This window comes from Dipodomys ordii, unplaced genomic scaffold, assembly GCF_000151885.1.
Source record: "Dipodomys ordii isolate 6190 unplaced genomic scaffold, Dord_2.0 Scaffold2, whole genome shotgun sequence".
Taxonomy (NCBI): domain Eukaryota; kingdom Metazoa; phylum Chordata; class Mammalia; order Rodentia; family Heteromyidae; genus Dipodomys; species Dipodomys ordii.
The window spans coordinates 8589182-8602151 of record NW_012267218.1 but is presented as its reverse complement, the minus strand read 5'-3'; the positions used below and the strand labels follow the sequence as shown (position 1 = coordinate 8602151).

Genomic DNA, 12970 nt, shown 5'->3' with positions numbered 1-12970 from the left:
TCCTTCTCATGTTTAGATCACAATACAATTTTCAAAAACTTCAGCTATTAGATCCTCTTCTCTGTGGTAGGTTGAGAACACATTGATTTCAGAATGCATCCTACTCAAGGCTTAAGTTCTGAAAAAAACCATGCCTTTTTATGTTACTCTGTAAACATTCTTCCAACTGCTCCCTAGTTGTCAAAATTGTTTTAATGTTGATGGCTAGCCAAGAAAGAGGCTATTTCAAACCACTGAAAAACATCTGGGGAACAGTTAGCCTGAGCCCACTTCATTGAAGGAACTTGGACTGCCAGCTGGAGGCAGAGGGATAAACAATTTACGAGTCCTCCGTTTGATTGCTACTTGGAGGAGGACTCTCAGCAGAGTGGGCAGCAGCCAGGGCTGTAGTTACTGGGGCACATTTGTGGAGTTCTTATCTGTAAGGAATCAGGAACCTAGAGCACACCAGTGAGAATCGAATATGCCCTGGAAGGTATTTGGAGTGTGAGTAATTTTTAAATTATTTTTATTGTTATGATAAAGGTGATATATAGAGGGATTACAGTTACGTAAGTCAGGTAATGAGTGCATTTCTTTTTGGATAATGCTACTCCCAGAGTGTGAGGTTTGAATTGATTGGCTATTCATCTCAGAAATATTTTCTTTGAACTCTAATTAGGAAGGGAGTCTTTATTTCCTTTAGTGAAGTGTTCTCTCCTCCCTCCGCGCCCCCCTCCCATTTCCCCTGTCCCCCCCTGGTGTGAATCCCTCTTACTCCAGTCACAATCCCAGCACTAGAGGAGCACTTGCTTTAGTGAAGCAGATGTTGCTGTCTTTTAGAGAGATGTTTTGATTCCAAAAGGAAGTTTATATGAAAATTTTAGGGCTCATAAATAGTCCTGGCTGCTTTGGAGATAGTCTTATACCAACAATGATCTCCTTTAAATTGTTATTGATATCCAAATGTTAAAGATAAATATGTTGTAAGTGAATTTCTTACAGATGTTTCAGGTGAATTTTAATTAATTTTGCTCTGAAAGTGCTGTTAGATCATATAAGCCATTAAATCTCCCTAGAGTGTTTAAAATCCAACCTTAGGGATTTCCAATCATTGTACATTTGGACTCTTTTGAGCATGGCTGCCTTGTTCTATAAGGGATAAAATCTCAGACAGAGGCAGTATGTGAAACACCCATGTCCTATGAAAAAGCAGTAGAGGCGGGACCAAGGTGGTAGTAACTAAGCCCAAAAGGTTAAGGTTGAGGATGAAGGAAAGCAAGCCGTTTATCACTTGACATGAGTCACGCCCAAGTTTGCTTGGCAGCCCTGAGCTGATTGATGATGAAAGGAGGACAAATTACGAAACCCAGAGAGCCTGAAAGAGTTCCGTTTCTGGTTTTAGGTTTAGAGGAGAAGTCCCCACTCCCCATAGTCTTCTCTGACATTGTGCAGATGGACCTCCTAGGATCAGCCCTCAGCGGCTATGAGGAGTGCAACATGTCAGCATCACTGAGCCTGGAACTGACTTTCGTGTTTGTTGTTTCAGATGGTAGAAATGGTGTGTCTCCATGTGATTAGTTTAATGGAGGCATTACAAGAATGCAATTCAACCATTTTTGTCAAGGTAGGAAAACCTTACAATTATTATAGACTAATTTGTACTGCTAAGAGCCAATGTGGATTTATTTTGTCTGTGTATTCTGAATAGAAAATTAAAGTGAATTCAGTCCTCAAGTGGAAGATTCTATATAACAAACTTTCTTCCAAATGGGTATTGTGTTATTTCTGCTCTTGCTGTGTGTGCCCTTATGACCGACTCGACCATGGCAGATGATGACAGCATAGAACACAGGAATGTAGGTGTCACTGGGAAGCAGTGACCTGAAAATGTGCTTGTGGTAAGAGAAATTGGTTGGTGGTAACTCACTCTGCAGAAGATACCTGGAAAAGTAAGGGAAATAGTCTGCAATTGTTTCATCTGGTATTTGGTGCTTTTATTTAAGATAATCTAGTTCAAAATGTATTTATTTATTTTTATTTGTTTGTTTTTATGTATGACACTGAGCCTTAAACTCAGGGCCTCGTGGTCTCAGTTTTTCACTCAAGGCTGGTGTTCTCTCTCTTCCTAAAGTATTCTTTTAAATCAGCATGAAGTATGTGAAAATAATTCAGGCTCTTGTCCTCTATAAGGGACATCGGAAACACACTAGGGTAGTAGCGAATTGAAGCGTAAAGGAGAGCTTTGTCTCCCACTGCCTTTGTCTTTCTAGCTCTTCCTGCTTCTGCTTTGCTTCCTGTCATCCCACTAGTTTTAGCTCTTTGGTTACTTTGCCTTTCTCTTCTCGAGCCTTTCCTTCTGTGCCTACCAGTTCTACAGAGTCTCTTGTCTTCCACACTGTCATCAGCTCCTCCCCCCCAGGCATCTATTTGCATCAATTTTATAAGTTGGTATTTCACTTCTTGGGGTAACTCCACACTTAGTTAAAGAAATTACCATGTCAACTCACACTCTGTTGAAAATAGCAGCCCATTTTCAGTGAACACTTGACTTTTATCAGGATGGTGCAAGGTAATTGGTACCAGTAGGAGAGGCACAAAAGTATAGCAAAAGTCTGCACTGCAGAAGAAACTATATAGTTAGCAGCTGGCTGACAATACTGATTTTACTTTTTTACAGCTCTTTCAAGGTATAATTTATGTATGTTAATTGGTCATATAAGTTATACAGTCTGACATATATTACTTTCATGAAGTCATCATGGCAATCAAGTGAGTGAACCTGTCTTTCACCTCCAAACATTTCCTTATGCCAACTTCTTCTTTTCTTTACCTCTTCCTGTCCCGAGCAGTTATTGAACTGCTTAGTTTTCACTTTTTAGAATTTTCTGTAACTAGATGCATACCATGCCTAAGTTTTCCTGCCTTGTTTCTTACATTATCATAGTTTTGAAATTAATTCATGTCATTACATATATCAGTTGATCTTTTTAAAATTTTGCACAGTATTCTATTATATGGATAGTCTACATTTTATTAGCTCATCAATTAATGGCTATCAGAAATATTTCTAGTTCAGGGCTATTATGAATAAAGCTGCTATGAAGTTATATATAAATCTTTATGTATGTGTTCGCTTTTGTGTCTATTGAGTAAATACCTAGAAATTTGGTCTATGCATTGGTACTATTTAACTTTTTAAGGAATTGGCAAACTATTTTCCATAATGATTGTGCTCTGTTTCATTGACACTGGCATTGTATGAACAATTCAGTTTCTCCACACCTATGTGAGAGCAATTGATACTGTCAATTTTTATTAGTCTGCATTAATTGTACCCAATACTGAGTTTCATTCTGACATTTTCATACATGCATATATCATACAGTATAGCCAATCTTTCATATTTAACAAATGTGTAATGGATCATACAGTTTTAAATTGTGTTTCCCTGTTGATTAGTGATATTAAGCATCATTTTGTTTCCTTATTTTCTGACTATACACCTGTTTGGTGAACTGTCTGTCAATTTCCTCGTTTTTTTCCTTGAATTGGGTTTTTTCTTATTAAATTTGGAGATTTTCCTTATAGGTGAATTTTGACAAAATCTTTTGCCAGACACATGATCTGGAAATGCTTTTTTCTTTGTGTTGTCTTTCCATTATTATCCCAGCAGTACTTAGAGAAGGGTAGAAGTTCTTGATTTTATGAAAATCATTTATCAATTTTATTGATCATTTTGTTTTTTTTGGGGGGGGGTCCAGTTGTGGGGCCTGAACTCTGGGCCTGGGTGCTGTCCCTCAGCTCTTCAGCTCAAGGCTAGCGCTCTACCACTTGAGCCACAGCGCCACTTCCGGCTTTTTGCTATGTGGTGCTGAGGAATGGAATCCAGGGCCTCAGGCATGCAAGGCAAGCGCTCTACCACTGAGCCACCTTCCTAGCCCTATTGATAATTTTGATGTTGTATTTTTTAATCTTACTGTGTTGTCTAGGCTAGCCTCAGATTCACAGCCCTCCTGCCTCAACTTTCCTAGTGCTGTCTTAGTGTCCTAATACTCAGCATTTTTGTGCTTTCTTCTAGGTGTTATCTATGTTTTCTTCTGAGTTTTTAAGTCTATGATCCATTTTAAGTTAACTTTTCTATATGGTATAAGATATAGCTTGAGGGCTGGGAAGGTGGCTCAGTGGTAGAGTGCTTGCCTTGCATGCCTGAGGCCCTGGATTCGATTCCTTTAGCACTACATAAGCATAAAAAGCCGGAAGTGGCGCTGTGGCTGAAGTGGTAGAGCTCTAGCCTTGAGCTGAAGGGCTCAGGGACAGCGCCCAGGCCCAGAGTTCAGGCCCCACAATCAAAAAAAAAAAAAAAGATATAGCTTGAGAGTTTTTGTGTGCATATAGATATACAATTATTCCTATATCAATGTTAAAAATATTGTTCTTCCTTCATCAAATTGCCTTTACACTTTTGTAAAAATCAATTAATTATAGTTGTATGGTTTTATAGCTAGATTCTAAATTTTATTCTACTTACTACACCATTGAAATTACTATAGCTTTATGAAATACTTCAAAATCAGTGAAATTTAAATTCATAAAGTTTTTTGGCTTTTACAGCCTTTGCATATCTAGATTTTTTTTGTTTTTCAGAGACAGGGTCTGACCATGTATCCCAGGCTAGCCTTGAACTTGTGATCCTCTGCTTTGTCTCTTGATTGCTGGGATTACAAATGTGAACCACTACACCTGATGATTTCTAAATAAATTGTAAATCACTGTGTCAATTTCTATAAAAAAAAACTGCTAGGAATTTTGTCGTTATTGCAATGAAGCTTAATGCTGAGGAAAATTGCTATCTTAACAATATGGAGTTTTCTGACCTGTAGACATACTGTATCTCTCCATTTATTTCTGCTTTCTTTATTCTCAGAGCTACTTTTTAGTTTCCAAAACTGTTGTATCATACTGCTGTCAAATTTATCCTCATGTACCACTGGATAGGAGTGGTGAGAAACCTTGGTTTGTTTCTGGTCTTAGGATGAAAACATTTAGTTTTACATCCTTTACTGCAAATGTTACCTGATAGTTTTCCATAGATGACTTTTATCAGATTGAGAAAGCTTCTGTTTCATTCCTGTTGTGCTAGGACATTTTCCCCCAGGTATGTTTTATAAGGTTTGTCAAATATTTTTTATAAACCCACCAAGAAGGTCATTTGACTTTGTTGATTGTTAATATGTGAGCTTTGTTGTTTGACTTTTGAATGGTAAACCAACATGTATACCATATTTGGCCATAGTGTTTTACCCTTTTTATATCTTACTAAATTCAACTTGCTGGTTTTCTTTAGAATGTTCTTACTTTGTGTTCATGAATATTGAACTGTAATTTTCTCTCTTTTTTTGGTAATATTTGGTTTTGGTACTAGGGTAATGATGACCTCATAGAGTGAGTTGGGAAATATCCCTCTTACATTGAAAAGGTTTGTATAAAATTGTCTTACCCTCAAATATTTGGTAGAATTCATTAGTGGAGCTATCTGATCACAGAATTCTTATGGCAGAATGATTTTCAAATTACAAGAGGTTGTGACTCAGGTGGTTGAACTCCTGCACAAGGCCACGAGTTCAAACCCCAGTATTGTTGATAGACTACATACATATATGCATAAACAGATTTAATTTTGAAATAAATAGAGGGCTGTTCAAGTATTTGTTTATTCTTGAGTGAGCGTTGGTAATTTGTCCATTTCATCAAAATAGCCAATTTCATTAACATGAAGTTGTTGCTAATATATCTGTTATACTTTTAGTATTTGTAGAATCATAATCATGTCACCTCTTTAATTCTTGATCTTGGTCATATGTGACTTAATTTTTTTTCTCATCTGTCTGATAAGAGATTTCTCAGCTAGGCTCTGGTGGCTCATGCCTATAATCCTAGCTACTCAGGAGGCTGAGATCTGAGGATGGCAGTTCAAAGCCAACCCTGGGCAGGAAAATCTGTAAGACTCTGAGGTTCAAAGTGGTAGAACACTAACCTTGAGCAAAAGAGCTCAGACAGCACCCAGGCCCTGAGTTCAAGCCCCACCACCACCAACAACTACAACAAAAAAGATTTCTCAATTTTTAATTTAAAACAAAATTAACTTGCTTTTTAACAGAGTCTTACTAATTTGTCTCTATTGTTTTCTGTTTAATTGACTTCTGCTTTTTATTATTTTATTCGTGTGTGTGTGTGTGTGTGTGTGTGTGTGTGTGTGTGTGTGTGTGCATGCCGGTCTTGGGCACTGTCCCTGAACTTCTGGATCAGCGCCCTTCATGCCTTTTGTTCTTGAGTTTGCTGAGATTTGGGTTTGTGGAGTTATAGTTTTCATTGGATTTGAAGATCATCAGCCATTTTTTCCACATCATCTTAACAGTGTCTTATTCATCATGTCCAGTCTTTCCTCTTCCTTCTTGATCTTACTGAAAATAGGTTTAGAAGCTTTTAATTTCTTGCCTACTAATTCGATGTCATTTTTGGTCTATTCTTCTTGATAGATTTTTATTCTCACCACTGGTCACAGTTTCATATCTTTGTACAGGTCTGGATTTGTATTTATTTAATTCTCCCATTGTGAACTTGATTTTCTTAAGTGCTGTGTAGTTTTGTATTCATACAGATACTTTCAAGTATCTGTGTTCAGTGACATGGTTAAATTACTTACAGATATTTCCGTATTTTTGAAGCTCACATTCCGCCTTGTCAGTCCAGCTTGGGGCAGCGTTTTTAGGGCTAATACTTCCTCACTAGTTTCACCACCCTGATGAGTGCTCTACCTGTTCTGTTATCACTCTGATTGGAACATAGGTTATTCTTGTTCTGTGTGACCACCAAGGATTTTTTTTTCTGCAATCATTTTGCATTGTGGATCTTTTCCCTTCATTGCTGTATAGTTTTCTTACCTATGAGATATGCTCAGTATTCAGCAGACAGCTCAAGGTGGAAGCCTTTGAGAATCTGCAAGGTGCTTTCCCTGTGTGCAAAGATCTCTCCTCCCTTCCCTCTCTGCAGCTCTGTCCTCTCCAATTTGCCCCACAAACTCTAGCCTTGGAACCCAGCTACTGCTCACCTGAGAATCTGGGTCTCCCTGCTCTGTGCTGCTGCCTGAACACCGCCCCCCCCCCAAAGAGCCAGGAGAATTGCAGGCCTTGCTTTGTTTGTTTCCTTTCCCTCCACCCTCTGTTGCCTGATGCTCAATATCTGAAAATCATTGTTTAAGATAGTTTGTCTGCATTTTTAGTTGTGCCAAGCAGGAGGGGAAGCCTGGTCTTTGTTGGTCAAAGAGAAAATTCAACCATAACATCTAGTTTTAGGCACTGCCACAGGCAGGAGCCAGATGAAGCAGAAGATTTGTCAATCAAGCAGGAAATTTGTCTTTATTTTATAGTATACAGACCAAAATAAGAATAAAATTATCACGTTCATTTTGGCATAAAATAGCCTATTTGTAATGTCTCTCCGTTTTCTGGATCTTGTTTCTGGAGAAGAATGTTTTAAAAAAGACTTTATCATAACACTATTAAGCCCCAAATTACATCTAATACTTACTGACAGAAGCCACTAGCAAAAGGGAAGTAAAACAATTGTTATTTAGTAAGTCAAGTTAACATTCCTGAAATAAGATGACTGCTGGGTTATATAACGCTGTCCGTGGTGATGAACTTTAACAAGATAGCTTTGGTCATCAGAACCGGAGGGTCCCCTGCAGTGTATTTTAGGCTCATGTGGTCACATGGTGCATCGGTCCTCCCATTGCTTTCTTTATGCAGCCTTCATTCGGCCCAGGTGTCAGCACTAAAACAGGTGTCCCCGTGGAGTAAAATGGTAGGATGTACATAAGAATACTAAAGTTCTGAGAAGTACTGAAATCCAACAGAATTTCCAAACTTGGAAGATTACCACCCCCCATTAAAATCACCAAACTATATTTTTATGGAAAATGTTCCATCTGTCCATCCTTCCGGATTTACAAGGCCACTGATACTATATTCCCAAGGACTGAATGCGACCAAGAGACTGGAACTACTCCCCACCCCCATAAAAAAGCCACTCCGGAGGAACAGCTGAGAAAGAAGTCACCGCAGCAGGGACTTGGTGTGTGTCTGTGAGCGTGCCGGTCTACCAGCGTCTGGTTCCATCTCCCTGACGTTCTCCTTCCCAGGAGACTCCAGCGACTCTCTTTTTCAATCTGTCCCTGAGGCATTCTGCTCCTTGTCCAGTTACATTCCCTTCATGACCACAGGCAGGAGACACACATCCCACTCAGAGCCCTGACTCTAAAGAACTCATGGAAGTAGTGCTAGCTCAAGAAAATGAGACTTTAATGAAATAAATACACATTTAATTTCCTATGCTCAGTAGCTTTCAAGAACAATCAGTCATTTACTCGAAAGTGTGTATTTCAGGCTTATTAACTTCCAAATGCCACCATCCCAGTGGGGTTTGACCTGATAACAGGTAGCTGCTCAGCAGGCCACATCCTCTTGCGGTGTTAAAGGCTTCAGTGTGTCCTGTGCTCGCTGTAGCCAGGGTAGCTTATGCGGGAGAGGAGAACAGCAATAACGAGGCTTCTGTCTTTCTCCACACAGCTGATACCTATGTGGTTGCCAATGATTCAGTCAAATATCAAGGTAAGTCCCCTCTGGGCAGGTTGGAAGCTCAGTTTCCTCCAGAGAACGTCCAGAATTCAGCAGGATTATTGATGCTGACTCTGTGGAGGTGAAGGAGTTTAGCCTGCTCCTTGTCTTAGAGGACTGATGATGCAGGGGCACAGGGGAGGGGGGGGAGGGCAGGGGAGGGGCCTGCAGGCAGAGGCAGGGCTGCAGGAGCCTCAGTCCCACCGGGTTGCTGAGGAAGGGCGGAGAGGTGTATCCTGGGGTGGAGCGGGGCCCACTGATGAGAACACAGGGCCCACAGCTTCCATTCTACTCCCTAGAGAATACCCTGGAGTCGAGTCCTAGGTATAGCAAGTATGGTTCCTGGCCACTAATGGTGATGGGTTCTTTTCTAGGATGTGAAGAACTTGATTAAAACTGGGCTGGGAAGGTGGCTCAGTGGTAGAGAGTTTGCCTTGCATGCATGAGGCTCTGGGTTCGATTCCTCAGCACCACATAAGCAGAAAAAAAGCTGGAAGTGGAGTTGTGCTAAAGTGGTAGAGCACTAGCCTTGAGCTGAAGAGCTGAGGGACAGCGCCCAGGCCCAGAGTTCAAGCCCCATGACTAACACAAAAGAAAAAGAAAGCAAGGAGAACACTGAAGGGACGAGAGAACTGAGCTAGAAGCAACCTTCATGTTACAGGAGAAGTTTCAGTCCAGAGAGGGAGTGGCTCAGACAGGGTCCCATAGCCTGGAAGGGGAAGATCCTTTTGTGACGATTTGTCATTGTAAGGACAAGTATACATCTGGGTGGTGGGCAGCAGGGGTGGGGATTGATGGCAAAGCCAACCACTGCCCCACCTAAGACTGCCCTTTGTCTGCGGCACAGCGGTCTAGGTGACCGAGGAGAGGATGGCAGCTCTCCTGAAAGGTTTCTTCCCTGAGTTGGGGAGTGATGTCAGGGGAAGGCAGGGGGTGCGGACTCCTCGTGTTGCACCACCGGGGCTGTCTGAAGCCGCGGGCAGGGCAGAGGCAGCGGCGGCCAAGCAGCTCTCCTGGTATGTGTTCTCTGTGAAAAATGAGTTGCCTGTCCTCCCACTGGAACCATTTTCAGTCGCTTGCTGCGCTGTTTCCCTGCTAGGTGGGAGCCCGTGGCAGTTTCACATTGCACCTACTGCGGAGAGGAAGCTGAGAGAACTTGATGGGAAGCGAGGGGAAGAAAAGCAATTAGAATGCAGTGAGGCTGGGTGCTGATGACTCATGCTTGGAATTCTAGCTGCTCAGGAGGCTGAGATCGGAGGGCTGCAGTTTGAAGCCAGCTCAGCCAGGAAACGCTGAGAAACTCTTATCTCCAATGAACCACTAAAAAGCCAGAAGTAGAGCTGTGGCTCAAGTGGTAGATCACTCGTCGACAGTGCCCAGGCCCTGAGTTCAAGCCCCAGGACTGAGATGACCCCCCACTTCCCTTACCCCAAACCCCACCCACCACCAGCCCTCCTGCAAAAAACAAAACACACCAAAAAGCAGTGAGCACTCACTGCGTGCAAAGTTCTTTTCTAAATACATACTAGCTCCTTTTACAAACACCTCAGAGTAGGTACCACTCTCCCACACTACCCATTAGGACACCCTGGCATGAATGTTTTGTTTTTTTTTTTTCAGAGGTGCCCATAGAGTAGCCAGGATTGGAACCTGGGAGCAGAGTCCTAGCATTTACCCGCTACACGAAGCCCATGTGCTGAATATGAATAATTGCCGGGGATAAGAAGTAAATGTGTCAGTCCAGATGCTGGCATGTCAGTATCCTGTCCCTGTTGAAATGAGTCAGTCATTATAACGGGCACATGGTTGTTTGGATGGAGCTGGGCCACGTGATTCTAGAAACATAAGATGAGCCCCTGGGCAGTGGCACTGGAACACCCTTGGCCCAGGACTGGGTTACTAAACAAGCAGCCTGTCTACTGCCACGGCCCCTTCACCCTCCCTGGGCTAGCCTGGGCTCTGGAAGAAGGGAACTAAACGCTCTGCCTTTTCTTAACAGCACCTATCGGCAGGCCTTCAGCTTCGCCTCCAGGCCATTCAGAACAACGTGAACCACCACAGCCTAAGGACGCTGCCCGGCTCGGGCCAGAGCACTGCTGGCCTGGCTGCTCTCCGCAAATGGCTGCAGTGCACTCAGTTCAAAATGGCCCAAGTGGAAATCCAGTCCTCGGAAGCAGCCTCTCAATTCTATCCTCTATGAGTGGACTCCTCGGCTCTCAGTGTCAACACTCTGGTTTAGCAATAATGGGTTTAAAAACAAACAATTTGATCCAAGCAGGTTGGGGAACATATTGGTACTGTATATTCTCTTTCTAGTTTAGGAAAAGACATGCAAAGGCCGGAGAGGGCCACCAACGAAGCTTTCTTGCTACACATATTTCTGATGACTCCTTGGGCTATCGATTAAGTGTTTCCTTACATTATTTTTTAAAAACCAAATCATTTTTCTTTAACTAACTTCTATTTTTTTTAAAGAAAAAAAAATAGACTGGTGGGTACTCACAGAAAAGTTGTATAAGTCCCCCTGTTGCTATTTTTGATGATAGAGAATAAATAGGGTTTTTGAAACCTTTGTAGTGTTTTTTCTTAAAATCTACTCTTGGCAATGCAATAAAAATACATGTAAATATATATGTATATATATATATATGTGTATGTATATATATATATATAGAAAACAACAACAACAACCCGTCACCATAAGCCAGTGACATCTGACTGGAGCTTTTTGTCATTATCCCGGGAAAGTGGCAGCTTGCAAGGAACATTACAAAGTGCACTTAGAAATAGGGTGGCTAAACTGTGCCAATTGCTTTCTTTGTTTTCTAATATCACTTTCCAAAACTGTCCAGTAAGTCTTATTATTTTTAGAACTAGTTTTTCAACTCATTCGTTCTAGGCTGTACTTTCTTGGAAGCTTTATGATACTATTTTAGTTTTGTGGATAATAAACTTTATTCTTTTGTTAATACTTGTATACAACTCGATTTAAAACTGTAGATTGCAGACTAGACCAGGCAAGTCCCTGGCCGGCACAGACCACCGTACCAGGAGTTAAGTTTTAATACTGTAAGAGCACCAAGATTTATCAGCACTTCTATTTAGCATTTGACTGTGCATTCCAAATGAAATCTCTCTTCTTTATCCCTGTTATGCACTGACTTTAAAAAAAAAGACACATTTAAGCTGTATATTAACATGCTATTAAATGCATTTTTATTATCGTTGCGAGCCTGGGGTTTTTTAAAATCAGTTTATAAAGGCGGAGTTTAGTTCTTCTTACCTTTTGCAACTCCTCACTTCCCTTTAAAGCTCCAATATTCGTAGGAAGAAAAGGCTTTCCTTCAGGTCATTTGGTGAGGGAAGCACCAAGTGAGTCTCAAGTCCAGTCTCTTGAAAAGACTTCAAGGGCACAAGATAATTCATGTTCTTTTCGAATGTTGATTGGTGGGAATTGCCCAACCCCAACCCCCATCCCCCGCCCTTTCTTCTGGAAAGGCTGTTAGGTTCATACTTGCCAGGAGAAAACACATTCTCAGAAGTTTAGGTGCTTTGCACGAGACCTAGGGAGCATAGCAGATCTTTGCTTAGCAAAGCCGGAAGGGAGCCTATGGGGCCCGCGATGAAGAGTGCGTCTTCCTAGGGAACGCACTTGGACAGTCCTCCCTCCAGTTAGCGATCTCCTCTGCTTGTCTGTCTGTGCTTCTTTGCATAGTGTGCCTTGTATCACAGTGTAGTAGTCGTGCAAATGTCGCTCTTCCTTGTGGATGCTAACAGCTCGGAGGATGTGCACTGTCCTAGCCTCTCCAGGGCTTGGGGCACAGTACATGTAGAATTACCGTCTTGAATTTTAATAGATTCATTGAAGCAACAGGTCTTTCTTGTACTACCCAGTGAACTCAGCAAGGGCTGAACTGTGGCATTCTCTTTTTCGTGCAAGTGTTTGTAGATGAGTAGAGGCTAGCGGACGAGGCTAGCAGCTTTTCCCAGGAGGAGTTCTGCTGACTGCCCCGTGCACACTGGCTCTTGGCTAGTCCTCAGCCTACCCCGCTCCAGGCTGTGCCGGTCTTCGTGGCTCACTCCACGACTAGAAAAGTTCTGAAGTTATCATCTCCTCCAGTCCCATCTTGGTCTAGTTCTTTGAACAAGTTCTGCCTCAACTTCTCTGTATTTGCATCCCCTGCAAGAGCTGGAAGGAACCCCTTCAGCTCTGGGCTCCTCCTGCCTGGGTTCCCAGAATGCTTTCTTCTCTTTGGACTTCTTCCCAGTTACTACCTAGAAGCTCGATCCTGCCCGGGGACATCTCTCTCCTT

General features: G+C 41.9%; 1 protein-coding gene across 3 annotated transcripts in view; it reads left to right on the top strand.

Annotated features, from left to right (window-relative positions):
* The window catches only part of Unc79 (unc-79 homolog (C. elegans)), a 236360-nt gene extending 225086 nt beyond the window's left edge, over positions 1-11274 (top strand). For 2 of the 3 annotated variants that reach the window (XM_013014112.1, XM_013014121.1), the window contains 3 exons: positions 1529-1606; positions 8610-8651; positions 10657-11222. In XM_013014112.1, the coding sequence (XP_012869566.1) occupies positions 1529-1606; positions 8610-8651; positions 10657-10857 (321 nt within the window). In that variant the 3' untranslated portion in view covers positions 10858-11222. Of the gene's footprint in view, positions 1-1528; positions 1607-8609; positions 8652-10656 lie in introns of all 3 variants that reach the window. The other variant, XM_013014130.1, reaches the window with a different exon arrangement.
* Positions 11275-12970: the final 1696 nt, after the last annotated feature.